The sequence below is a fragment of the Canis lupus genome, chromosome 30, assembly GCF_003254725.2.
Source record: "Canis lupus dingo isolate Sandy chromosome 30, ASM325472v2, whole genome shotgun sequence".
NCBI lineage: Eukaryota > Metazoa > Chordata > Mammalia > Carnivora > Canidae > Canis > Canis lupus.
Genome location: NC_064272.1, coordinates 37421581 through 37449159, shown reverse-complemented (window position 1 = coordinate 37449159; position 27579 = coordinate 37421581). Strand labels below are relative to the sequence as shown.

Sequence of the window (27579 nt, the reverse complement as noted above, 5' to 3'; positions counted from 1 at the left end):
AGAAGGCCTCACTGGGTGTTGGATAATGATGGGCAACGCTGGCTGCATCCGAGGACACGACAGCCCGGGGTCCTGTGAGCTGCCCTTTTATCCAGGACTTTCGTGTCCACGGCCCAGAATAAAATCGCTCTGTGATTATCATCATGAGGGCGGCTGGGGCGATCCGGTGACCTTTGTCAGATTTGGGCGTGGGGACTGGGTTAGCTTCATAAAATCAATCCGGAGGCATAACATCAATCCACAGTTTCCCGCCTGCCCGCTGGGAAGAGTTTAGCATAGAGCTGACCCGCTTCCCTTGGTTTGAAAGAACTCCTTCTAACGTGGGGGGTCTTTTTCAGAGATGATAACTTTTCGGATTTCTCCTGTGGTTATTGGTCTTTTGCTCGTTGAGTCATTTTTGGCAATTTACAAATATATTCCTAGAATGTTATGCTTTAATGTTGAAACACTCTAATTTGTAAGCATGGGGTTATACGTCCTACTCTCTTAAATTTCAGAAATAATCTCCATGGCTGTGTTAATATTCCCTCCTGAATCTCATGTTTTTATTATTATTTTGTTCCTGACCAGACTAGTTGATGGATTGTCCATTTTATTTATTTTTTTATTTTTTTAAAGATTTTATTTATTTATTCATGAGAGACACACACACACACAGAGGCAGAGACACAGGCAGAGGGAGAAGCAGGCTCCATGCAGGGAGCCCGACGCGGGACTCGATCTCGGGTCTCTAGGATCAGGCCCTGGGCTGAAGGCTGATGCTCCACGGCTGAGCCACCCCGACTGCCCGGCTTGTCCATTTTAATTAGTTCCTGCCTTCCCCTGCCAACAAAGAACGATCTAAGTATGAATTATACTGCTTCTAAGAAGAATTTTGCCTCTCCCCTCGCAGCTGCTTTTTGAACCGCTCTTTCCAGGAGTCCTGATTCCAGGGAGCTGCAGAGGAAGGAGATGAAGGTTTGAGCAGTGGTCTGGCCGTGCTTCAAAGCACAGGCGTATGGTTTTCCGTCTGGTCCCAGAGGCCTGCGACGACCTCGTGGGAACCACGCCCCTGTCTCCAGAAATGGGCTTGCCTTTGAATCCCGGCGCTCCTATTCACTAGCTGGGGGAAGTGGGACAAGTCGCATGGGCTCTCTTTGCCTCAGCTCCTCCATCTGCAAAATGGGAATAGTAACAGCACTGCCTTCCTAGGGACATTGTGAGGATTAAAAGGGAACATTTGTATAGCATTTAGGGCAGAGCCTGGCACAAGGCTGTGGTCCACAAGGTAGCTATGGTGAGCGTCATTCTTGGTGTTCTCCTGCACGGTCTTTTGCTTCTCCCATTCCCCCCAGAAGGTAACTGTGCTTTTCCCAAAGGCCAGATCTGAAGAGGCTTCGTGAACGGAGGCACGGGGTGGGGGTGATGGAAGGTTGCCCTAGAGGGCAAGAGGGATGGGGCTGGGGAAGAATGAGGGAGGGCACAGTGAAGCAGGCAGAGAAAAGAGGCTGGGAGAGCTTCTCCCAGACTGGAGAGATGGGCCTACGCCTCTGCTAAGTAGCAAGGACAGCGTTTGCTCGGGCCAGTGCCCTGATGACGCGGTGAATCTCCAGGGACACAGCTGTATGGTGTCCCTGTGCTGTGCTGCCGAGTTCAGCCACTGGGCCAGCTCGCAGTGCCTGGCGTGGACTAAGGACCACAGGGTCCGTCTCTGTTGTTCTGGGTCTTTTATTTTAAAATGTATTTATTCATGAGAGACACACAGAGAGAAGCAGAGACACAGGCAGAGGGAGAAGCAGGCTCCCTGCAGGGGGTCCGATGCGGGACTGGATCCCAGGACCCCAGGGTCACGCCTGAGCCGAGGGCAGACGCTCAGCCACTGAGCCACCCAGGCGTCCCTCCGATGCCCCCACTGCAAGCCTCTGTGGCTTCCCCCAAGCCCAGTGACGCCTCAGGTCCTCCAGAGGCTACAGTGTCTCCCCCTGGCTGTCCTGCTCTGAGGCCCTGGCCTGTCACCGTGCAGCTGAGGTTTTGCATGTCACCTCTTCTCTCTTCTCTGTGTCCTTCTCCACCCTCCACCCTGTTTTCTTCTGTCCAATTCTCTGGCAGAAGAGGAGCAGCACGGAGCCCAGGGCGCCCCCGCTCCTCAGGGCACAGATGGGGAGACTGAGGCCTAGCAGCCCGGAGAGTTAGGACCACAGCCAGGTCCCCTGCCACTTGCATGGCATCTGCTCTCTCTGCCCCTCCTGCTTCCAGCCACGCCAACCCCAGATCGTCAGTATTTAACAGATTCTGTGGCCTAGACCTACGAGGAGGCTGACAGGAGGCCCACGGAGCCTCGAGATGATTCTAATGGCATAGTCTGGGAGGTGGGGAGCGTCTCCACCTTAGGGCTGAGCAAGCCCGGGGCAGGGGGTATTGGGCAGGTGTCCGGGAGGCTCTTTGCAACCCAAGTGGCTCAGGAGTGCCTGGACGTGATGCTGGGGCCCCTCTGGCTTGGGGAACCCTGGAGGCAGGTGCTGAGGCAGGGGTGGAGATGGCTTGGCCGCCAAGCCTCCCTTCTGCCCTTGGAAGGTCCTGCCTGTATGGGGCCGAGTACCGGGCTCAGGTGGGGCCCACAAGCATTGCCAGGGACGGGGACTGAGGATGAATCACCTTTTCTCGGTTCCGGCAGGGAAGGTGATCCCACCCTCTGGCCCTGGGAGAGCAAGCAGCCCCCCGGCCCCTGAGCCCTGTGCCTCCGGGAGCCTTGAGCTGAAGGCACGGCTTGTCCCCGGAGATACACCAGCAACACCCGGCCCCGGGTCCCGGACGGGGGCCTAGAGCATGGCTTCCAGCACCGGATCCTTCTTGAACTCACCTGTGGCCTCAGACAAGTTCCCATGCTGGGCTTCAGCTGCCTGACCTGGGAACTGGGGACTCGTGACTCAACCTCATAGGGTCCTTCTTGTCTGAGACCCCCCTTCACCTGGGGGGGGGGCACCTGGAGAGGAGGGGGCAGGGCCGGAATCAGGACAGCATCTCCGCGGGGTACAAGGGCGAGGCCACAGCAGAATGGGGGCCCCCGGATGACGGGCACCTGCCCACACTCCTCCTCGGTCCTCCAGCACCTCATGGAGGGTGGCGAGGTCCCAGCACCTGGCACCATGCGCCAGGGAGGAGCTGGCGCCCAGCACGACTCCGTGGGGAGGTGGGGCTGCAGCCCCGCTCCGTCCTGTGGACTGGGCTGGAGGAGCCAGGCGGGCTGAGACTCTTCTGGAGGAGCTGCTTGGCTCCAAGAAGCCCTCCCTCTCCACCTCTGCTGCCAGGCATCGAGGCACGAATAGCGTGAGAACCAAAGCGGTGTGTGGGGGGGGGGCAGCCTGCACTCACCCAGGGCTCCTTGGAGGGCACTCCAGGTCGGCCTGTGGGCCACGCACCAGGGCATTCCCATGTTTCCACTGGGGAAACCGAGGCCCAGAGCACGACTTACCCAAAGTCACAGAGCCTGTGAACAAACACGAGCCTGGCCCCTAGAGCCCTGGTGCTTAGACCCAGGCCTCCCCTTCCTCACTCACGTCAATCCCCTGGGAAGGAAGGAAGCTGGCAGGGCCAGGTGGGTGCTCACGGAAGGGGAAGAGGAGAGGTGACCCAACCGTGTCCAGGGCTCAGGGATGCTGTGGGGGGGCGGGCAGCCACAGGGCCCCTCTCCGTGCCCTTCAGCCTCACTCAGGCAGATGCCTGCGCTTCCCTTCCCGGCAGACGCCGCAGCAAAGGCTCCGCCACCCCCCCAGGCCTGTGTGGCCAGCTGCGGGGAGCACCAGCTATGGGGAGCTCCCCATGTGAGCTCCGGACAGCAAGCCTGACCGCAGGCCCAGCACAGGCCCGGCATCGGGAGGCTCTCAGGCTGCAAGTGAAGCGGGGGTGGCCGGCAGAGTCGGTGCAGGAGGAGGGCAGGTTGGGGGGACTGGGCAGGGGTGAAGGGCTAGAGCTGCCCCCCCACACTGCCTCGCCCCCTGCCCACGGGACGTGGGGCCCCTTGTCACCCAGTGGGCTTGGCCTTGGGATAAACCCCCGCGGGGCTGGGGGCCCCCTGGTCGAGTAGTGGTGGTGGCTGTCCCCCCACCATTCCGCCAGGGGAAGGAGGCGGCCCAAGGACGGCCCCTGAGCCCGACCCAGCCCTGGCCAGCCCCGGCGGCAGGCCACAGCGCAGAACCACAGGGTAGAAAAACCTTGTTTTATTCAGCCCAGGCCTGGGCGATCTTGCTCTGTGATATGGCCAAAATATAAAAAATAAAAACCAACAACCGACAAAACAACGTTGTAGAGAAGAGTTAAGTACAAAATTGGGCCTGGCATCCGGAATCCCTGTGGTTTCGGTCTGCGCTTGCTCCCTGAGGCCGGCAGGGAGGGATGCCTGTGGCTTCCAGCTGCCCCTGCCTGGGGTGGGGGCTGGGCCCCTTGGGCCAGGTCGGGCCTGGCGGGAGGCTTCCTGGGGAGCCAGGCCGGCTTTGGGAAGTGGGGGAGATTGGCCGTCTGTCCCTCCTCGACAAGATCAGGATCTAAGGAAAGAAAGAGAGTGGGTCAGTGGCGGGCTCTGGGGGCAGGCCCCTCATGCAGCCCAGACAAGGCTGGCCACCATGTCGCCGGCGGAGGGATGCCCTTCCCGGACCCAGATCCCAGATGGAGGGAGGGCAGGCTGGGGAGGAGCCCCCAGCCCCAGCCTCCAGGAGAGGGTGTCCCGGCCTCAGCCACGCACGCAGGGGCCGTCTCAGCACCACCCTTTCCCCTGGCCCCCTGTCCTCCAGGCCATTAGCAGAGCTGCTACTGTCTGGAAACACTTTCTTGTTTTTTCTAACTCGGTACTTTTAAAAAAAGCCTCCTTCCTCCTCTTCAGAAATATGATCGAAAGCCACAGGCGTCAGTCCCGTGGCCTTTCTGGGAACACTGCATCCAGCTTCCTGTGCGCTGGCCCGGCCGCCCGCCTGCGGTCAGGGTACCAGAGACGCCCTAATAAGTCTTGATTGAGCCTTTCCAAGCACTTATGTAAAGGGCCTGGAAAGAAGGGCCTCCGCCTTCCCTGGCCCGCAGGCCCCAGGGGACCAGAGGGGGCACGGGGCTGCTTCTCCGCCCGGCCTGTCGGGGGCCTCGCTCGTGCATGGCCGGGGAGCGGGACGCTGTTTCAACCCACCCTTCCCAGCGGCGGGATGGGCAAGAGAGGGACGTGGTTCCCTGCCTCTGTGCACACCCCTGGCCCCCTTTTTGCCGTGTGCCCCTTTCCTTCCTCCTTTTCCTTCCACAGAATTGCTTCCCAGAAACCCTCTACCATTTAGGTGACCCCTGAATTGGGAATGGCTGAATGAGACAGGCCCTGAGGAGGGAGGTTAGAAAGTCAGACCTAAAAAGAGCCAAGTTGCCAGGGATGGGGCAGGAGTCAGTTGTTTTAGACGTATTCTGTGACCTGGACAATTCTGATCAAATTCGATTTAGGAGGAATCTAATCTCTAGACTAGAGGCTGCTGTTCTCATTTTTAATATACAGAGGGTGGTAGTAGTGGTGGGGTGTGTGTGTGGTGTGTGAGCAGTCAGCTTAGTGGGGGCAGCTGAGGATGAAAGGGCGGTCTCTAAGTGGGTCCTGACTCTGATCACACGCGGAGTCTTAATCCTGGTCACACACTGAGCCCTGAGCCTGGACACACACTGAGCCCCGACCCTGGACACACACTGAGCCCCGACCCTGGACACACACTGAGCCCTGAGCCTGGACACACACTGAGCCCTGAGCTTGGACACACACTGAGCCCTGATCCTGATCACACTGAGCCCTGACCCTGGTCACACACTGAACCCGGGCCCTGGACACACACTGAGCCCTGACCCCGGTCACACACAGAGCTCCCCCTGCGACACACACTGAGCCCTGACCCTGGTCACACACTGAGCCCTGACCCTGGTCACACACTGAACCCGGGCCCTGGACACACACTGAGCCCTGACCCCGGTCACACACAGAGCCCCCCCTGCGACACACACTGAGCCATGAGCCTGGTCACACACTGAGCCCTGACCCTGGTCACACACTGAGCTCTGACCTTGGTCACACACAGATCTCCCCCCGCCCCCTCCCGACACACACGGAGTCTCAAGCCTGGTCACACACTGAGTCCTGACCTGAGCCCTGACCCCATCACACACTGAGCCCCGAGCCTGGTCACACGCTGAGTCCCGACCCCGGACACACACTGAGCCCTGAGCCTGGTCACAGGCTAAACTTCATACCTGTCAATCATTCCTAAGCATATGCTTTTGTTTCTCCGAGCCCTGAAATCTCTGTCATTTGTCCCGCAGCTGATGGACTGAAGTCCAAGACTACTCCTGTTTTGTTTTGTTTTTGTTTTTAATGGAAAAGACTTGCTTTGAGCAACTCAAAGGGTCCCCCCGCAAGTACTTCATGTGGGAAATCAGGAGACAGACTGAAGACAGGCAGCCTGGGACACGGCACCTGAGGGCCCTGCCCTAGAGCCGTGTGCCAAAGGCCTGGCCCAGAGTTCTTCAGCTGCCTGTACAACTGGGCCCAGGCACTGGTGACGGCTCATTCCAACCAGAATCAGGGCTAATCTGGGACTGTTTAATTCAATTGATTTGACAGAGACACAGCTGCCATTCCCTGAGCACCACTGGGAAGGCTTCTCCAACACCAGGCCTTGATCTTTTAACCTCACAAGCCTACGTGGGAAGGGCCTAATTTGTTGTTGAGAAAGGTAGTTCAGAGAGGTGAGGCGACCTGCCCAATGTTCCAGAGTGAAGAAGGCAGAGAACCAGGCTGCAGACCTCCCCCCCACCCAACTCTGCTTCCTCCTGCTGGTTCCCACTTGAGAACGCTTAGGGAGCCACACAATCTAGCCCCAGGTCCACACCCTGTGGCCGGAGCCCCCCTGGGAGCACTCGGCTTGAGGCTGGCATGGATGGGGCTCCACCTGCTTGGCTGTGGACTGGGCCTGACTGCAGCTGTGCGTGACCCAGGGTGCAGGCACGGTGGGTGGTTGGTACGCCACCCCCCCCCCACTCCCCAGATAGGAAAGGGGCTGGGGCAGGGAGGGTGGTGGGTGAGCACTCACTGGACAATTTTGCAGTTTGTGGTAGAAACATAGCGACCTGTGTAGTGGATGTTGCAACGCACCACATTGTTGGTGAAGTCAGACTCCAAGACTATATACTTCGGGTTCACGTGGACCTGAGGAGGAAGGGATCCGGTCAGGGGGCCACACCTCACCTGGTCAGCAGGGAGGGTGGTGGGGGTGCAGACAGACAGACATGGAGGAGGCCGGGAAACGGAGAAAGACCGCTTGAGACCAAGAGCTACGGAGACAGAGATACACTGATCCAGAGATACAGCCTGTAGTCAACAAAACACGTCACCAGATCTTATCGGAAGATGGGAAGCTTCCCCAGAGCCGGAGCCCAGGCCAGCTGGGGCCTGCGTGGGGTGCTCAGGGTCAGAGGGGCTGAATCACTGCCCCGGTGGTGAACGAGGGATGCGCGGGGACCCGAAGCCTGGTTTCCCGGGTCTGAAGCTGGGACCCTCTCGCCACACGTCCGTCGAGAGGAGCCGTGGCAGGGCTGCTGGCTACCAGGTGGCCTCCCCTGCCCTGGAGCCCGAGACGCCGACTCTCACTGAGATGATGGCCCAGGTGTAACCTTCAATGCTGGACTAACTGGCAAGAGGGGTGCCTCACTGGGGTGGGCCACACCCGGCTCACACTTGCAGAACACCGAAGAACGTGTCACTTCTAGATCCTTCACACTCCCCACGGGCAGGAATTGTGCAGGACTTATGTGGCCTGAATCCCTGGTGCCTGGAACCCAGAGGGGCCTTTGTACAGGTCTGGCGAGTGGATGCACAAGGGAAGGAAAAGAATACCCCCGGCAACCTGGCCCCTGGCCGCCGAGCTCCCTGGGAGGCTCCAGGGACGGGGCTGAAACCGGGGGCGTCCGGGTTGCTGCGTTCTGAATGCAGCTTTGCCGGCGGCCGTGTTCAGGCGGGTTAAAGGGCTGCCCCAGCCTGGCTTCACCGCTCACTGCTCGGTCTTTGCTTCTCTCGGGCGTGCAGCGGCGGGCCCAGGGCGCCCAGCACCGCGGTTCCCGGCCCTTGCTTTGTGCGGAGGAGGAGGCAGCGATCGGCCCCCTGGTGAGGCCGTGCGCAGCCTGCGTGGAGGTACCACGTTGGGCTGTGTGTCCTGAACATGCTTTTCTCCTTGGCTCCACCCCACCCCACCCCAAGGGAAGTGGCACTGGGGTGAGCATACTGGAGAAGCGGTTCAGGCCAGAGGGGACTCGGTCACAGGAGCCCTTGGCTTTGCAGGGGTCTCTCTCAGAGAGCGCCAGCGCCCTCTTCCAGATGGCACGAAGCCTCCCCTCCTGCAGGTGGCACGGCGGGGGAGCGTGGGTGCACCGAACAGCTTCCCAAGTCACCTAGGGAAGACAGCCTCACTACCTCCTCCATCACCACACCTGGGCCAAAGGTTCCTGCTTGTCTTTGTGGCCAGAGAGGCTCTACCTGCCTGAGGCCCAGAGCCTCCAAAGGCAAGAGGAGAGCTCCCCGTGAGGTCCAGGACAGCGCCTGTGCTCAGCAGCTGGGGAAGCGAGGGCCCTAGAGGCTGGAGCATTTACGGCAGGGGCAGGGACACGGAGCCCAAGCAACAGGAGCAGCAGGAGGGAGCACCCCAGACCAGGAGGCCCACCTTGAGGATGTAGTTCCCGGGCTGCACGTCCGTTATGTCGATCCACTGGCAGTCGATGTCCGCGTTGTAAGTGTCATAGCAGCCTGGGCTCAGGCCCTGGGAGGAGGGACAGGGGTCCAGGCTGCGGTGCTGTGCACTCCCCAGCCGCCCAGGGCCACGCCAGCAGTCTGTGCCCCTCCAGCCTCCCTCCTTAAGCCAGCTGGGTGGATGCACCAGAGAGAAAATAGGGGCGCAGAGCAGCCAGGTGGGTTGGCCTGGACGAGGGGGATGCTGGGAGAGTGGGCTGGAGGAATGGATCAAGAGATCCACTCTGTGGATGCCTGGACCGACTGCCAGAAAAGGGGGATCTGGGTGGACAAACGGGCAGCAGAACACTGTGCCATCTAGACTTCGTTGGAACGTTCCTTTCTTTCCATGGGCAGCCACGCCTGGGAGCCACGCAGGAAGGGGCCTGTGCTGGGGGGTGGGAGGGATGTGTGGGCAGTTCCCCAGGGCCCGTGGTGGCCTGGGGGCTGATGAGAAGACCCTGGCTCCCACTGGGCTGAAGGGCCAGGAGCCGTGGGGCTCCTCAGTGCTCCCCTGGGCAGGGCTCCCTCCTGGTGCTACCGAGTGCCCGCCCCGCCCTCTCCCTGGCCGCACCTGCGTGTGAGAGGTGCACGCGTAGCGCTTGAGGTTGCCGAAGTCACACGTGCTGTCCTCCAGGCAGAAGCTGGCCTTGTGGCCCTCGGCCACCTTCTTGCCTGTGGCTGCATCCAGCAGGTCATAGTGGCTGAACTCATCCATGCTGTGGTAATGTCTGGGGGCAGAGGACACGAGGAGAGAAGGGGGCCGAGTCACCCCTGGGTTCCTGAGCTGGCCCTGGTGAGCCTGCTGTGGCACGGCCTCCCGTCCCCCCTGGGCTCCCGGGGCTCCGTGGTCCCCTGGGTCCCCCAGAGCGCCATCTCTGGTGCTCCCCACCTGGCCAAGTCACCCTGGGGGAGCACCTCCCCAGGACCCCACATTTCTTTTCTGGGCTCCCATCTGCGCTAGCCTCCCTTGGGCAATTCCCTGTACTCTAGGCATTTCCATCCCGTAAGACCGAGCATCCTGCAGTCTAGCTTTTGCTAAAGGACTCTCGCCCTAGTGCTGGATCCGTGGCACAAAATACCTCACAGGTGCCCCAGCAGCACCTGCTCCTCCCAGAGCACTCCCGGCGGGAGGAGCTCAGACCCCGAGGCCCCGGGCCCACAGGAGGGGCCCCACTCACTGGTGGCAGCTGTGCCACTCCCAGGTGTGCCGCGGCCGGTTCGGGAGGAAGTCTGCGGTGCCCTGGTTCTTCACGCGCTGGGGGAAGCGCAGCAGCACCCGCACATCGTAGTCGGTGGCCTCGGGGGCATAGGCTGTGCTGCAGAGACAGGTGGGGAGAGGAGTGAGGCCGGGGACTGTGACACCGATGCCCAGAATGGGCCCACTTGTGCCTGAAGAGCCTCACAACGGACTCCCGGTACGGTGGCCAAAGCTCAGGCCCCTCCCCGTCCCTCCTGAGCACACGGACTTGGCTGTCCCCTCCCTTGTGGCCTCCACCAGGTGCCGGCAGCTACCAGTGAGGTCTTTCCGAAGTGGCATCTGGCCCGACAAGGACAGTCACACCCGCAGGTGATTCTCAGCTGGGGATGGCCTTGGGGCGTGGGGACATAGCAAAATCTTCGGAGGGCTTTTCAGAAGTGGCCCCTATCCAGGAGATTCTGGACAAGCGGCCCCTCCTCTGGACGGAGCCCAGACGGTTGACCAAAGTACGCCACGTCTCAGGTGTGGGCCCAAGAAACAGGCTTGGGCTCTCCAGTGTCCCTCCCCTCCATCCGGGGGTTCTGGCTTCGAACACTGTTTCTCAAGCCGACTTCAGCCCTGGTAATCCATACGTGTGCCCAAGCGGTTCATTTGATCCAGATCTCACCCAGCCTCCTAGGTCTAACTCGTTTCCTCCTCCAGGAAGTCTGCCCTGATTGCCTCACTGAGACAAGTCTTGACTGCCTGTGAACTCTAACAATGGGTGGCCTGTGGCTGTATCCAGCAGGTCATAGTGGCTGAATTCATCCATGTGGCCCAGCCCGACACCACATGCCCCCTGAACGGGGTCGGTAGGACCAGGCCGCCTTTCCCTGACCGCACGGCAGCAGGACCAGGAGCTGCCCTTGCCTGTTCAGGGCGCACGGGCCTGCTGCAGACCGCCTGCTCCCAGTGTCCTTGCTGACCCCTTTTTCCCAACTGAGACGGGCTCTGTGAGAAGAGGAAGGGAGGGAGAGAGGAGCGAGGGGCAGCAGCGAGGGGAGACACGCACGCGCACGTCGGGGGGCCGCCTGAACTCCCCTTCCGCAGAGGATGCCGACAGCTGTCCTGGCCGGCCTCAGGGGCACTTCCCTGGCACTCACTACGGTCTGGGTCCTGAAGCCAGAGGCAGCAGGCGGCCAGCTGTAGGGATTAGCTCTCTCTGAGGACGTCTGCACAACAGGCAGTGTCGGCTGCCAGGACGTAAGGCCCTTGGCCTCGTCTGGGGGAGGCTTGGAATCTGTCTGGGTCTGGGCTGGAGCAAAACATCCTCCTTCCCCCTGTTCAGTCAAATCCTGCCCTTCTGTTCGGCTCCGCACACCGTGGGAACCCGTCAGGGCCTGAGGTCTGGGCCCAGCTGGCCGCAGACTCGCGGGGAGACTTGGCGGGGCGCCCTCCCCTCCTCTGGGCTCGGCCCAGCCCACGCGCTCCGGACTCTCGGTGATCTTGGGGGCCCGGCCCTGCCGCCCCGGCCGCAGTCCTGCTGGGCCTCCCAGCCCGGCCCCGCCGCTGCCCTCTCCTCCCTGACCTCCCCCGACAGCTCCAGCCCGGGAGCCAGCTCTCGGCCGCTCCCTGCGGCTGGCTCCTGTCATCGGGGCGCCTGAGGGGCCACTCCCCAGAGGCCCAGGACCGGGGCCGGCTGCCTCCCCTCTCCAGCCCATCTGCACAGGATGCTCCACGAAGACGGGGCCGTATTCTGGCTTTGACTCACACCCCTCAAAATTCAGCCTCGGTGGCCTGCCGTGGAGGCCGTGAGGTGCTCCCTGCTGGAGGGATTGTAACAAGGACACGACCATGATGCTCTGCCCCAGGGACAACTGAGACGGGAGAACTGAATGCGCAGGCCCACTGAGTACTTCGCTGCACCCCCTTATCCGCGGTCTCACTTTCCGCGGCTTTGGTTACCCACGATCAGGGCAAGGCACTCCGAGCCAAGGACGCAGCGAGCAAAGCTACATTCTGGTGCAAGCGCGTGTGTTATGGTGTGTTATGGATAGACCATGCCTTGCGGTGAGCTACTCTGAGGGGCTGGGTGGGGAAATGTTTAGATTCCAGAGGGCTTCCCAGATACTGAAAAGTAAAAGTAAATAAAGAATAAAAAAAAAAAAGAAAAAAAAAAGCCAGCAAGTAATTGCTCTCCAACGTGGAGGGATGTCCACAAATGAGGCGGGACGATGTAATCTCTAACTAATTCTTTGAGCACAGGGAGATGTCCCAAAAGCATATGTATCTGAACAGAATATTCGAGGTTAATCAATTCCGAAGCAAGCTCTGCAGGAGGCAGAGTCGCCTAGGGATAAAGCAGAGCTGGCCTCGCTCCTTCCTTGGGGTCTTGCCAACTGGTCTCCTTCCCGTCCCGACTGCCGCACGTACCCAAGGCCTCTCAGTCCCGGTGCCCCCTGCCCCTGCTGGAGAGCCACATCTGTCCTGCGGGGCGATGGTGCCATGCTCCTGCCCTCTGTCCCGATGGCTCGTTCCCCCACTGAGCTTCCCTGGGTCCTTGTGGGAGCACCTTCTCCTGGGGGCAGCTCAGGGTGGGAAGGCCTTAGCTCCTCTCTGCTCTTCAATTGCCTGCCTGCAAAGGGCTGGTGTGAAGATTAAACACCACAGTGAGGTTCCCTGTATAGTAACCTGTACAGAAACGCTTGCCTGTTGCCTTCCCCTCCTGGCTCCCCGCAGCAGCCGAGACTCCCAGATGAAGAGGGCAGGGTCACTCGGCTTGGAGGCAGCCTGGCTGGCATGAGCACGGGCTCTGGGGGCCTCCCAGACACTGTCCCCACATTCCACACTTCATCCTCTGCCCCTTACCTGGCCAGACACTTCTCCTCCGCAGCACAGCGCAGCGAGTAGAGATGGGCTCTCTGCACATAAGTGGATGCTTGCACGTAGTTGGGGTCCGGGACCAAGTCGGGGAGACCTGGAGATGGAGGAGAGATGGAGGAGGGGGAAAGAGTTGGCGTCGAGGGGCGTCAGGCTGGCCGCGGCTAATGCCCAGAGATCTCCCCGACCTCAACCACCCTCCGCCACCCTCCGCCCTCTACACAGGCTGTCGCCTCCCCCAAGAAGCCTCCTCACCGGAGCGAGGGGTGTGATTGCAACTATTCCCTCTGGGCTCAGGTGTGGGCCGGGGAGCTCGGGGAGCAGGGACCTACTCCTGGAGCTCCGTGCTGCGGGGGCCTCGGAGGCCCCCCTGGAGGAGCTGGGACACGAGGGAGGTCTGGGAGGGAGGGTGGAGTCCGGAAAGCCGGCGAAGGGGGAAGGGTATGCTTGGCGGGGCGAGCAGCATGAACAGGGGCCTGGAGGCAGGGCTGCGTGAACCAAGTGGTTTCCTGGCCCGGGCACTCCCTCCATGTCCTCGTTCCCCAGGCTTCTGGGCGCCAGCCCCCAGATGCCCTCTGCGGCCGGCATGCTTCCCGAACCACCGGGAGAGCCCTGGGCTCTGGCCCCAAGTGGATCCTGGAGACCTCACGGGCAGAGCCAGGTGAATGTCGGCTGGCACAAGCGGGGCGGGCAGGAAGGGAAGGGCAGCGGGGAAACATCCGTAGCACAGGCTGCTGACAGGGCAGGATTCCTTTCTTCTCCCCTGGCTGCCTCCTCTGGCCTCCAAGCTGAGAGGCCCGGAGTCTGCTCAGACCCTGCGGTCACCTGCTCCCCAGGCCACACTAGGGGCCAGCGCCCTGGCCATCCTGCCCTTCCCCGGTCTCTGTGCATCAGCTGGCCCCAGGGAACAGGTATTAGGAATCAGCAGAAACCAAACTCAGGTGTCCAGACCCTCTCTGCACTGGAACCATCCAATCTGGCTGCTGGCCTCGCAGGTTGGTAGGTGGGCAGGGGCCTCCAGAGCCCTGGGCTCTCCCCCCGTGTGGCCGCGGACTCGCGAGCCTGGAGCCTCTCTGTCCCCTCGTCCTCAGGCCTCAGGGATTCTGGCCGTTAAGCGAGGACATGAGGCCATAGGTTGCTTTTCAATTTCTTTCAAGCCCTTGGTTCTTGGGGGCCAAGTGAGGTGCGGGCAGGGAGTCACACAGGCAGGATTCCAGCCCCTTTTCTTGCTCCCCAAACACTCTGCTCAGTTTTCAGCCCAAGGTGAGGCTGACCCTCACACACACGCATCCCCTAGGCTCCGAGACCCCAGCTCAGCTGGCCCTGGCCCCGGGCCTTGGCCCCACGCAGGAGCCCGGTCCAGGCCGCCAATGTGATGTCACCTACTCGGAATGAAGAGGAAGCTTGGAGCACAAGGGTGGGTGAGGATGAGGTGGCTCCTGGCTGAGGGGGGCCGTCTTGGCCAGCCTAGGTCCCATTACTCAAGCTCCAGGAATGCCTGCAGTCATTTCCCCAGGGATCCCTGGGCCCTCAAAGCGAGGGCGCACCTCGCTGCCAAGCTGGTTCTCCCCCTCTGGTCCCCGGAAGCCTCTGGTGGGGGGAGGGGAGGAAGAAAGGACCGGTAGGTCCCTTTCCCCATCATCAAAGCGCCTTTCCCGCAGCAACGTGTGGGGGTGGGTTAGCTGGGCCTGAAGCCTCATGAGACCCAGTTATTTGGCACCAGCCGGCCTGCCTCCCCCACCCCAGGCCCGGTTTCAATAAACAATGCACAGATGGCTCCTCAAAGCTTTTCTGGCCCAACCCTTCCTCTCTAGGCCATTCTATGAGCCGGCTGTGCCGTCCAGGGAAGTTAGGAGAACCAGCTGCGAAAGAGGCGAGAGGTACTTCGGGCCCATGACTGAGCCCTGACCCTGGCCCTACATGAGGCCAGACGTACTAAGGGTTTTTTTTTTTACCTACAACAACTCTGAACCTCAAATTCACGGTCTCCAGATTATGTAACAAACCTTTGTACTTAAAACAGTTTTGGGGCACCCTGGGTGGCTCAGCGGTTTAGCGCCGCCTTCAGCCCGGGCGTGATGCTGGAGACCCAGGATCGAGTCCCGCTTCGGGCTCCCTGTATGGAGCCTGCTTCTCCCTCTGCCTGTGTCTCTGCCTCTCTCTCTCTAGGTCTCTCATGAATAAATAAAAACTTAAAAAAAAAAAAAAAAGAACTGTTTTTAAGGAATTGCTTTGACCTCATTAATCCTTTTTATTGTAACGGAGTGGGTGGGTTTGGGTATCTGCAGCATCTACACGTAGGGGTTCTGGAGGACAACCAGCGACAGACCCCTCAGAGCTGCCCCTCACAACGGGGGTCCAGGCCCTGGCCATAGATGACCACCTTCCTCTTACTGCTGAGGAATCTCAGGTTCACCTCCTGTTCCAGGAAGTCCTCCCTGACTGGTAGCGACATTCCAGGCCACACAGGCTTCGGTCTCACCACTAGATCTGTACGGATTTAGAATTAGATCTCGTCTTATTTACCTGGGTCGACTCCCCCCAGACTCTGCACTCCCTGAAGGCAAGGACCAGGTCCCCCCCACCCCTTCTTAGCGGGCAACCCTCCAGGCTTTGGGGCTGACGGACTGCCCTGTCGCATGGGCCTGTCTGTTAGGTTTCTTTAATGATTAGTGGCTTGATACTTTTCTGTTCCAACCACGGAGTGCGCTCTGCATCCTGTCCCGTAGGAGGCACGAGGGTACACGAGGTGCTGCAGGGACCAGGGCTCAGAGAGGGTGATGAATTTGCCCCTATTACACAGGGAGTCAGGGCAGCCCTAGGAGAGGCTCCCCACCCCCTCCTAGGACTCCCTTTAAGACTCTTTTTATAAAAATGAACTTTTTGGAAGTATAATCTACACACAGACAAATTCAGACTTAAGGCATACACTTTAAGTTTTGACAAATAATATACGCGGTGGGACTATCACCACCATCAAGCTACGTATTGTTTCCACCATCCCTGAAAGTTCCCTCCTGTCCTTCCCGGTAAATCCCCCTTTCCCCCTCCACCACCTCAGGTAATCAATGATCTGCTTCTTAATCACTGTAGATAATTATGCCTTTTCTAGAACCTAAATGGGATCACTCCTGGCATGATTTTATTTTCTTTGTTCTGTTCTCTCTGACCATCACAGGAGTCCCCTAACTGGCTCCTCGTGGCCATGCTCCACCTCTGTCACAGTGGGGGAAGTCGCTGGAAAAGAGAGTAGCCCTGGAAGCTCAGGCTGGGACCCCCTTACCCCATTAGAGGAGGGGATCCCTTGCAGAGGTCCCTGGGAACCGCAGGTCCCTCCCTCAGGTGGTGGGCTTCTCAGGGAAGGAACAATGCCTCCTCCTCCACCTGCTCTCCTAGGAGGTATTCCATCCACAGCAGGCCCCAGGCTTGGGCTCTCAGCCCCAGGGGGCTGGGATTTGGGCCCATGTGTTGGTAGAAGGGCACCCTCCCTGCCTTCAAGGGAAGGCTTGGACAGGGGCTTGCAAATGTAGGGATAGGGGATTGGTTTGCGGTATCTGGCTTAGGGGTTAGGGGTTAGGACCAGGCCCTCCAGGCCCATGTTACATGAAGTGCACCTACAGCTGCATCATGTGCTCATCCCCCAACCCAGGAAGCATGCATTTTAAGAGGAAGACCCCCGAGAGAGGGTAAGGCTTACTCAGAAGGCCAGGAGAACTCTCCATTGTGGGGCTGTAATTTTCAGGAGGGGTTAGAATCTTTTATCCAGAATATATGGCATCATCCAGCCCTGGGACCTGGCACTGGAGACTCTATAAAGTGGGTTCCAATGAGAACGTCTCCCAGAGACCCCACATTTCTCTACATGCAGACTGAATGAACTGGAACCTTAATGTCAGAGCCAAGTAACCATTATTGGGGGGCACTCTTCCCCAGAAACAAAGGGCTGACCATGGGGGTTGGGCACACAGAGATCCAGGCTGTATAGTCTAGGCCAGGGTTGGACCAGGGACACTGAGGCAGCGGGCAGTAAAGGCCCCTGGGATGGCTGAAAGCAGGCTGCTCCGGGTGTAAGTGAATCGGGTCCCAGGGCCATTCTGCAGGCAGCCTTGGAGGGGGGCCCCATCAGACCCTCCAGGCCCGGGAAGACACAGAACCAAGGCAGTCTGCATTCCGGCTCCATCCCTGGAGCTTCCTCGGGGTGGGGGGGTGGGAACCCAGGGCCCCTTCGTAAGGGGCGCAGGAGCTGCCCCGTTCCCCACCCCAGGCTGGCCCACATGTCAGCCTGCAGCCCGAGGCCTGTCTTCCTCCTCCCAGGCAGGACCCGGCTAGGGCCTTCTCCGGGAAAGACTCCATCTCATCCAACCTCCCCAGTGTTCTTAGGCTCAGTTTCCCCATCTGGATGCCAGAGAGAGAACACTCACCTGCCCACGAGCACTTCTGTGGCTCCAAAAACATTTGGAGATGAAAATACTTTTCAGGAGCTACTCAGTCTGTTCCCTAGCCTCAGGCAAGAGCCCAGGACCTCTTAGAACCTCTACAGAAGATACTTCAGCAGCCCGGCAATCCTCCAGCTGTCTGACCTAAATCCTTCCTGCTCCAGGAAAACACTGCTCCCTCCCTCTCAGCGGCTCCAGGAGGCCACCGGGGCAGAGGGCCTGTGGTTACCTCCTGGTCACCTGCCCACGCCTCACCTGTTCCCCTCCTGGCTTCCCCCGTCCTGTGGGTTCCATAAACCTCGGCTCCTTTGAACTCTATCCTCCCCAGGCCTCCAGCTCCAGAAGTGGAATGCAAAATAGCCCTAATCTCTTGAGCCTGGGGCTGGAGGATACACGGTGCCCAGAAACCGGTGGCGGCCTGGGAGAGATGTGTGGGACGGGACAGCAGCGAGGCTGGGAAAGCGGAGAGGGAGAGCTCAGGGGCTCGCCCTGCACCGCGAGGAGCTGACGGGGCCTCCAGGGTGGGAGCTGGCGGCTGAGCCCCCAGCCCCGGGAAATCCTCGTCTCATCATCAGGACATTGAATTGTCAGGCCTGGCCCGCACCTGTGTGACGGGGCGGCTGCGGGATTTGCTGGTCCTGCCATGAAGGGGCGCCCCCAGCCCAGGCAAAGGAGCTGTGAGCAGCCAGGAGGCCAGGCGGCCAGGCCCAGACTTCTGAGGGTGCCCGCTAAGGCCTGTGGTCTGGCCTCCACCCGGCCTTCTAGACCTCACAGCCCAAGGGTCAGGAGGCCGCTCCCTAGCACACCAGACCTCTTCTGTCCTGGTCTGATGCCACGGGGCCTGGTCTTGGAATTCCGCTCGCTTACACACACACACACACACACACAAACACCCCTGCAGGGTCCAGTCTTTGGGCCCCGACTCTGAGCAGGGGATCTGGGAGTGTTTGTTCAGCTGAGAGGCTGCCCAGGAAGCAGGTTGGGCTGAACCTTTTGTGGGGGGGGGGGTTCAGCCACCCTCGGCTCTGGCCAAGCCCGTCTGCTGCCCTCTTGCCCCCTCACTCCCTTGAGCTCTTCCCCTCGCTGTGAACACAGCCCCCGAACCCGTTGCCCTCTGTTCCCCGTGCCCCCAGCCCTTACCTCCTGAAGCCTCTGTGGCTGCTTCTGTCCCCTGGGTCCCTCCCAGCCCCTCAGGCCCTTCCCAGTGACTCAAACTTTCATCTTTCTTACAAAACCTGCTCAGCCCACTGCCTTCCCATCTCAGCTCAGGGCACCTGTCTCCTTCCAGCTGCACAGGCCACAAACCTTCGTGGTACGCCTGACCCGTCTTCCTCTTACCCCCACGTCCAAGCCATCGGGAAATCCCATCACAGCTCCATCTCCAGAAGAGATCCTGAATCGGGCTTCCCACCACCTCCGTTGTTAGCGCCCTGCGCGGCGCCGTCACCCCTGCCTGTGTCTCTGTACCAGCCTCCTCTCCGTCTCCCACCTGCATCCTCGCTGCCGATCCCGGCAGTCAGGGACCCTGTTCAAATGTCACTGCTCAGCTCGAAGCCTGCAGTAGCTCCCCAACGCAGGGAGAGGAAAAGCCAAAGTCCTCCTAGTGGCCTCTAAGGGCCTGCTGCCTCTCTGGCCTGCCTCCTGTCACACCCCTAGCTCAAGTTCTACTCTGTTCTAACCAGACCTGAATACACTTGAAACCCCCAGGGAATCCCTGCCTCAGGGCCTTTGCACTGGCGGTTTCCCCTTCCTGGAATGCTCATCCTGATTGTTGCCTGCCTCACTCATTGGCCTCCTCTCTGCCCAAATGTCCCCTTCGTGAGGCCTACCTTAACCACCTTTGCAACCTTCTCCTTGCCCCTCCCCATCCACGCCAGATTTCTAGTTACCTCTATTTTCCCACCATCCTTACCACATTGTCATTTCCGCATTTATTATGTTTAGGCAGGAAAATACAATGTCCCCAAAGGCAAGGGTTTTGTCTCTTCCCGCTAATACTCCGCTCTAGACTGCGCCGGGCAAGCAATAAGGCCCTCAATAGTTCTGGAGTGGGTGATTTTCCTCCGGAGATGCCATCTCTTCTCCTCAACCAGAGGAGAGCCCAAGGGGGTGGGAGGGACTGCCCTTTGCCTGCCCCCGCCAACTATGGGGGCAAAGCAGGTGGGAGAGAGGCCAGTGAGCTGGTGGTGGGCGCTTAGGCCCCTGAAACCTGTAACCTGGTTTCTGGCTGCCGGGCCGAGACTTCGGGGGAGGACAGGCCTGGGTCTGGGGCCTCCCTGACCTCTACGTGCGCAGCTTAGGGCCTGGCACCTGTGTGCCCTGGCACGCACAGGCGCGAACACCCGCAGGGTCTGGTGGCCTCTGCCTGCGTGAGCAGACTTCATTATCCAGCAAAGGCTGAGGCGGATTCCAAAAGGCCTTTCTTTTGGAAAAGGATTAGCTTTGGGGTTGGAAAACCCACGGTTGCAGTTGGTCTGCAAGCAGGAGGAAGGGCGGGTTGTTTCCTGGGGCTTTGATGGCAAAGACCCCTGGGACCCGAGTCCCTTCCTGGTCAGGCGTTCTGACACCAGCACCAGCCCATTGCTAGGTGACACTGAAAGGCCCGGTTCCTGAGTGCCCATCAAGCAAGGGGGGGTGGGGGCAGGGACCCAGGCCTGGCGCCGCCCGGTAATCCCGAATCCACACAGAAAGGCCCTCTGGGTCCAGCTGCCTGTGGCAAGGAGGCTGTTAGGTCAGAGCAGGGGGGGACCAGACCCGGCCTCGCCTTCCGGCCGAGCCGACGGCCTGGCTGAGCCACTGCCGCTCCGCAGGAATGCCCGGCACGGGAATTGGAAGCAGGTGTGGGCTGCCTGCGCGGACCACCCGCCTCCTCCCCCTCCTCTCCTGCCATTCCAGCAGGGCCCTGGGGAGTTTTCCATGTGTTCTTGGCTCGGACAGGAGTGGGATGGACTCAGGCTGGGGCTACTGGCGCAGTGTGTGTGTGTGTGTGTGTGTGCGCGCCCGTGCACACACCTCTCCTTCGGAGAGGAGAGGGCGCTGAAATGGGGACCCCTAGGGTTAGGAGAGAGGGAGGAGGGGGGACAAGAGGCCAGAACTCCTGGGTGGAGGGTGGCAACAGCCTGGTGCTACTACCCCAAAGGCCTGTGAGGCCTGCAAACTCAGGGCAAAAGTCCAAATTCTGGTTTTCCAGGGGGTTTAGGCCTGAGAGAAGCAAGGAGCCACCCCGTCCCCGAGGGGCGGGAGCAAGAGGCTGGGGCGGTCCAGCAGGGCAGAGGGGCGGCCTGGCTCCCAGCCCCGCCGGGGCCACAGGACCGGCTACCTCCGGGGGCTGCTGGGGGCACTACACGAGGAAACAGAAATCCCGTGCTTAGCAGAGCGTCGGGTGCACGGTCGATGCTCGAGAAATACCAACTTCCATGACTATTATTTAAGACAGGAGCCGTCTCTTTTTGCAGGGATGGTGCAGCTTGAGACCAGGGGAGAGAGGATGTGGCTCTGCAACCAGATAACAGAGGAGACAGGAAGTCTGCCTGCGATGAGGCTGCCAGGGACACTGGCTTGTTCCGACACTAGTGACCTTCGACTGCCAAACAGGGGAGCAGGAAGGGGACCCAGGTCCCTCTGTCTCCACAACTGGTCTGACCCTTTAAGACAGTTTCCTCGGCCTGAAGACTCCATTTCCTTCTGAAGGAGCAGCCAAGACAACGTCAGGAAGGAAGAAGGGAGGCCGGGTTGTGATTCTGGCTCTACCACTCACCAGCGAGGTGACTTTGGATAAGTCATTTAACCTCTGGGGGCCTCAGTTTACTCATCTGCAAAACGGGGATGATAAACAGTACCTAGGGTTGCCCTGGGGATTAAGTGACTCCTCGGAAAGCTCCAGGAAGAGAGGAAGACACTTAGGAAGCGTGCTAAGGGCTTGTGACATAAATGTTCTGGAGTCTGGCGTGAGAATGGCAAGTCTTTGCAAACATCCCACTGGGAAGGGACTCTTTGCTTCCAAAGCCTCGCAGATCCTCAGTCCCATCTCACCCTGTCATAACCAGTGCCTGGAACATAGCAGACGGTCAAGTACCTGTTTAGTTACCAAATGAAGGAGTCACTAAATGAGGTGCGTAGGACAAGCAAGAATACAGAAAGTCAAACAAAATTCTGCTGGTGGTCAGAACTCCGCATCGGAGGTCATGCAGACGCACCACCTGGTTTCACCACCAAGAGGCTGTGCCTGTCACCTTATCTATGAGATGGGACCAAAGACAGGAGTGGCTCGGGGCTGCGGCGGGAATTAAGGGCAGTGATGTGCAAAGTGCCCATAAATGCTAGTGTCATCCCCCCTCCCCTGGTTGCAGCTGGGGAAACTGAAGCCTGGGGGACTGCTGGAGGAGGCTGAGGTGCTCAGCCTGCCCCACCCTGCTCGCAGGGCAGGTGGCATGTGGGTCCTCCCAGGGTCATCAGGGCTGGCTCGTTACTCTAATCCCCGCCTTGAGGCTGGAACTCTGGACACTTTTTGGGGAGAGGCCGGCTCCTGTCCTTCCCTGCATCTACTCTAAGCCCTGTGGCGGCAGGGAGGTTACCTGGAGAAGGGGAGGAGGGGCTCAGGGGCTAGCTCAGGCACAGGGACGGGGACAGCGAGCCAGGGCTGCTTTCAGGGACTAGGGGGTCCTATCTGGCTTCTTGGGGGCAGCGGCTAGATGGAGACGGGAGTGTGCTGGGAACACTGCTGGGTGTGCAGGGAGGTGAAACATCCAGGCCGGGGAGCAGCCTGGTTCCCATGAGGCTGTGGAGGGGTGAGACGGGGGAGGAAGAGAAGGAGGTGCCTCTGCTTCAGGAGCAGTAGGCTAAGGCGTTTGTTTTGTGGTGAAGGCCTTCGGGAGCTACAGAACTTTCTTGAGCAGGAGAGTAATACGGCCAGCACTGCAAGGCTTTATCTGCCCCACATGTAGAGGGACTGGCCGGGGAGAGGCTGGGAGCAGGGGAGCAGGGGGGAGGCAGCCAGGGCTTCGTCCTGGGCTCTGATTGGCCGTGGGAGGACGGGGACGCAGGACCAGGCCAGGGAAGGCTGGCACAGCCATCAGCGATGCCCTGGGACAATGGCCAGCGGGGCCGCTCCATGTTGCTTTCCACGGGGTTGCCAGCGCCGGTGAAGCAGGCCGGGGCTAGGAGGGGGAGCCTGGGGGAAGAGCTGTGGTCTTCGGGGACCAGTAGTCCTCTTAGTCCAAAGACCACCAGCTCAGAGAAGCAGAGGCCGTGGAGTGGGGAGGCGGGAGCAGGCACAGGAGGCGGGGAGGGTGGGGCTGGCCACGGCGGAGGGAGAGGCACAGTGCAGGGGGCACAGCTAGGCCTCCCCTAGGCCTGGAAGCCGTGGGCCACCCTGCAGGCGTCGGCCCGGATTTGCTGAGAGCCAGGCAAAGTATGTGACCCTCTCTGGGCCTCTGCTTCCTGGTCTTCTCTCCAGTTACAAGTTGCAGAGCTGGAGACAGTGGTATTGCAGGAGGCCTGGGCAGCCCCAGCCCTGGGTGGGAGGGAGAAGGTGCAGGCGCCAGAGGAATAAACCGGGCTCTGGACAGACGCTTGGAAACTGCCCAAACATGGAGGGACGTGGGCGGAGCGCACATGTGTTTGGTGTTGTGAGGACACGTCCACGCCCACACACATGGGCTGCCAGCACCCAGCCTCAGACCCCTGGGTGTGTGGCCAGGAGGAATGAGGTCAGTCCCAGAGAATCTGCCTTGGACTCCCACACCGGGCCTGGGGGTCTGAGCTCAAGCACAAGGCTTGGCCCTCTCTTAACGGGGATTTTCCATGGTCTGGGCCTAGCAGGGTGGGAAGGGGAAATCAATGATGGGGGAGAAAGTACTGCTCCTTCTCTGGTCTCTCTGTGGGCCCCAAACTAGCCTGCACCCCCACGCTCCCTCCTACCTCCCACCCCATCCCCTCCATGACCAGGGGAAGGAGCACCGGGAGGGTGCTGATGGCTGTCACCTGCAGCAACGCACAGATCCCTCCTCCTCTGGCAAGTCCTCTCTGGGCCGCTAGCCCCCACCTGGGGAGGCCCCTTATCTGGGCTCCCGCGGCTCATGCCCTGCAGGCCTGCCCCATCACAGCACTGAGGTGTCCCCTTTGCTATGCCTCTCCCAGACCAGGGGCCGGATCTGATGCTTACCAGCAACAGCAAAAATGCCTTTAACCCCAAATGAACGGTGGGGCTCAGGGGCAAGACCAGAGACACCGATAAGCCCCGAGCACCCCCACTCCAGACGTGGCCTTGCCCTGGCCGGTCGCCTCTGAACTTTAAGAACTGTCAGGCCAAAGAGGGGCCCTAGAAAACCCACTGGCTTGGGACGCAGGTGCTGAGTCCCAGGCCTAGCTCTGCCAGAGTGCTGGGGCATTGGAGGCCTCAGATTTCTCCCATGCCCTTCTGACTGAGCCCCACTTTGAGGTCGAGTATCCTAAGAAAAGCCTCATGAAAGCTTAGCACCCCATATATGGGTTGCCCTCTCCTCCAAGGAGCTCTAGGAGCGGACGATGCCCAGCTTGTAGCCCCCTCCAAGAGCAAATCTCTTGGAGGCCCAGATGTGGGGGAGGCCACAGTGGGCAGGAGGACGCATGCTTCATCAGAGCACAGCAGGGCCCCCCCATCTAGCTCCTGTCCCAATCTCCAAGTGGGATTCAGCACCCAACTTGAGTGCTATGCCATGGATGTGAGGGAGTGGGTGCTACCAGTGGGGACACACCTCTCCCCTAGCCTTGGGTTCCAGCAGCCCTTCCCCCACCCCCACCCCCACCCCCAAGCAGCACCCTCTCACCCAGGTCAGTGTGGCTAGAGACAAGGCAGCAGTTCCTGAGCGGACACACAGGCAGAGGAGCAAAGGCTGGGGGTGCTGTGCCTGTACCCCCTGGGCCCTGCCGGGCTCAGCCCTCACCTGGTACGCCTGGCACAGCAACCTTGGCGTGGAGCACAGAACTGGGGCAGTGACTGCAGCACGAAGGGGTCAACGGAAAACCCTGATCGAAGCTGACTTTGGACTTGCAATAGCCACCTAGCCTTGGCCAGGCCACTCGGGGGCCCTCAGCGCGGAAGCCTGTCTGCCACAGCATGTGTGGAGCTGTCCACCGGAGGAAAGCTGCCGCTTCACGGGGTTGTCCCTTCACGGGCTTCTCCCGTACGGATGGCTTGGGCCTTCCCAAGACCAGGTCACAGTTTCGCATCCATCCCCACCCTCTCCCCCGCTGAAAATGAAAACGCCAGAGGGAGGCGGTCTCCAGCTCCCTCCTGGGGCTCTCCCGGGAGCCGCTGAGCTGAGCGAGGTACGGGCCTGGGCACCCAAAAATAAAAAAAAAAAATAATAATAATAAAATAAAAACCAGTAGCCAAGAGAAGTAGTATCTGCAGCAACACTTTTTAAAACTCAGAATCGGTGGCCAGAAAAATCTGTGACGGAACAAAATAATCAACATTTCAAATAAGTACAGGATCAGTCCGCCTCTGGCTCCCGCACCGCTCGGCGGGGCTCGGTTACTAATTGTGCTTGAAAGCGGGATACTACTCTGTTCATCACAGGTTTTTCTTAGACGTTTGCATGACTTTTGACCCAAGAGGCATTAGCATGTCACTTTCCTTGATCCCTGAGCTTTTTCTGACATCCGCCTTAAATTTTGCGCCCGGGGTCGGTGCCTCGCTCGCTAGCTTGGCCAGCCTGGCCCTGGCAGTGTCCCCCCTGCTCCCCGAGGGAAGTCCTGTTGTTCAGTCTGGACTGCGGCCTGGGCCACGAGGTGCCCCCCTGACCTCCTGCGCGTCGCGGGCCAAGCTCACAGATGCTAGGGGCTGGGATTTTGCTGCACGTCCAGGGGCATCCCCCCGGGAGGCCTTAGCGCACCCACCCCGAGCGAGACCCAGCTTTCCCCCTGCCAGGCTGGCGCTGCGGAGGGGGGTGGGCGGGGGGCGGGTGGCAGATGCCCCCCTACTCCGTTGAAACAAGGGAGGGGGGCAGGCAGGGGAGGGGGAGAGCGTCCTTCCCTTTGTCCCCAGCTGACCCCCACCTGCAGGTGCAGGGGCCTCCTCCCGCCAAGCCCGGCCAGGTGCCGCCTCTAGGGGTGCGCGCGGGCCTGGGGGCCCCGGAGGCCGCGGGGGCGCGGGGGGGGTCCCGGGCGGGTACTCACCGCGGCCGCTCGGGCTGGGCCGGTACACGCTGCCCACGCTGAGGCGCCCCTGCTGCGCGCCGGCCCGCTCGGCCCCGGGCGGGGGCGCGTCCGAGCTGCGCAGCGGCAGGTAGGGCGGCTCCGGCGCGCGGAAGGGCGGCTGCGGCTCGGCGTGGGCGTAGGGCGGGAGCCAGGCGAGGCGCGGCGCGGCGGGGCCCGCGTCGGGGGCGGCGAGCTCGGGGCCGGCGGCCTCGTGGTACAGGCTGTGCGCGTAGCGGCGGTCCAGGCCGTCGGGCGCGGGCGCGGGCGGCGGGGGCGCGTAGGGCCGCTCCGCGCCGGGGTAGAAGGTCTGCGGCGGGAGCTCGGGGGGCTCCTCGCCGCCGCCGCCGTAGTCCTCGTAGCGCGGCCGCGGCGGGAACGGGTAGGCGCCCCCCGCGGAGACCGAGGCCGAGGCCGCCGCCGCCGCCAGCGCGCCCCCCGCGCCGCCGCGGTAGTACACGTAGCCCTGGTCGTAGCTGCGCGACCCGGGGTCGTAGGCCTCGTACTGGCCGACGAAGGGCGCCTGCGGCGGGGGGAACGGCTGCGGGAAGGAGGGCTGCTGGCGGTAGGTGGCGGCGAAGGCCGAGGCCGCCACGGACGAGCCCGCGCCCGCGCCCCCGCCCCCGTGGCGCGGCGGGGACACGGCCGTGCGCACCCGCGCCAGCCCCGCGCCGTCCCCGACCGCCACCTCGCGCCAGTTGTCGGGCACCTGGCCGAAGCCGAAGGGGTGGCGCGCCTGGCCGCGCACCGTGTCGGAGCCCGCGCGCCCGGGCAGGGGCTGCAGGGGCTGCAGGGGCTGCAGGGGGTGCGCGGGGAGCGCGGGGAGCGGCGGGGCCTGCCTGCGCCGGAGGCCTCCGGGGCCGCGCCGCGCCGGGGCCTGGGGGGCGCCGGCCAGCAGCAGCCGCGAGCTACCGTCGGGGCGCGGCGGCCCGGGCGCCACGTACTCGGAGCCCGAGTTGAGCAGGCTGTACACCTGCCCGTTGTTCTCCCAGCGGATCAGCTGCCGCCAGCGCCCCGCGGCCGCGCCCTGCCCGGGCCGCGCCTCCTGCCCGCGCGCCAGGGCGCAGAGGCAGGCGCCCCACAGCAGGGCCCGCAGCCCGCCGCCCGCGCCCGCGCCCGCGCCCGCACCCATGGCGGCCCCTCGGCACAGCCCCCGCGGCGCGGCGCGCGCTCCTCTGCCCGCGGCCTCCACGACGGCTCGGCGCTCCGCCCGCCGCGGCTCTAGCTGAGTCCATGCCGGCCGGGCCCCGCGCGGCGCGGCTCCTCCGGGGACGGCATGGCGAGGCCGCGGGCGGGGCGGGGCGGGGCGGGGCGGGGCGGCGCCCGGGGCGCGGGGCTCTCGGCGGGAGAGGGGTCCCCGCACCTGCCGCCCGCGCCGCGGGAACGAGCCGGGGCCGGGCGCGCCGGGAGGCCTGGAGGCCGGGAGGCCGCCCGCCGGGGCCTCCTCCGCGCGGCCCTACGGCCCGCCGGCTTCGGGCCCGGCTCCCGCCGCCCCAGCGAGCGCGCAGCCAAGCCGCAGACCTGCCTCCGGGGAAGGCGGTGAAGCGGGGGGCGGGGGGGGGGGGGCGGGAGGCCTCGCGCGGGGCCCTGGCAGGCGGAGCCGCGTCGACAGCCCTGGGACCATTTCCCCCAGCCTTGGGCTCAGCATCCCTGGGCTCGCGCACTGGCTTCTCCGGCCCTGAAGGAGCCCCTAACCCCTGTTCACTCCCGCCGCCCCCCCCTCCCAGGACTCCCCGAGCGCCCCTTCCCCGAAGCCAGCCCTAAGAGACCCCCCTTCTTGTTGATGGGGACATGCCGAATCCCCCCTCCCCCTGAATCTGGACCCCAGTTCCTTAGGCCTGAGCACAAAGGGGCTGGAGCTGGAGCGTCAGCTTTTCCCCCCTCCTGGCACACCTCTTGGCCTTCCTCTCCTGATGGGTCTCCTTGGGGACATGCCGAATCCCCCCTCCCCCTGATTCTGGACCCCAGTTCCTTAGGCCTGCGCACAAAGGGGCTGGAGTGTCAGCCTTTCTCCCCTCCCCACACACCTCTTGGCCTTCCTCTCCTGGTCTGTAGAACGGGGTGTAGAACGGGGTGTGCCCCTGTGCCCAACAGAACTTGTGAAGTCACGGGAGAGGTCAGTTTCTCATACATTGCATCGC

General features: G+C 61.7%; 1 protein-coding gene across 2 annotated transcripts; it reads right to left on the bottom strand.

The window, feature by feature from the left end:
- Positions 1-4181: 4181 nt before the first annotated feature.
- On the bottom strand, positions 4182-26722 carry LOXL1 (lysyl oxidase like 1). Of its 2 annotated transcripts, none has more exons than XM_025472218.3 (7): positions 25421-26722; positions 12813-12921; positions 9946-10083; positions 9339-9495; positions 8700-8795; positions 7077-7192; positions 4182-4520 (listed from the first exon to the last, which is right to left on the bottom strand). In XM_025472218.3, exons 1-7 carry the CDS (start codon positions 26568-26570, stop codon positions 4514-4516), a joined length of 1773 nt encoding a protein of 590 aa, XP_025328003.3. In that variant the 5' UTR covers positions 26571-26722; the 3' UTR covers positions 4182-4513. The 2 variants fall into 2 exon arrangements, with proteins under 2 accessions (XP_025328003.3, XP_048960235.1); XM_049104278.1 differs by lacking the exon at positions 25421-26722 and adding an exon at positions 17246-17294.
- Positions 26723-27579: the final 857 nt, after the last annotated feature.

Coding starts and splice junctions, on each gene's coding strand:
- LOXL1 (XM_025472218.3), bottom strand. CDS start 26,570: ATGGGTGCGGGCGCGGGCGCGGGCGCGGGCGGCGGGCTGCGGGCCCTG. Junction 8,796..9,338: donor CGTGCACCTCTCACACGCAG/GTGCGGCCAGGG, acceptor CCCTCCTCCCAG/GGCCTGAGCCCAGGCTGCTA. Junction 7,193..8,699: donor CCGGGAACTACATCCTCAAG/GTGGGCCTCCTG, acceptor CTTCCTCCTCAG/GTCCACGTGAACCCGAAGTA.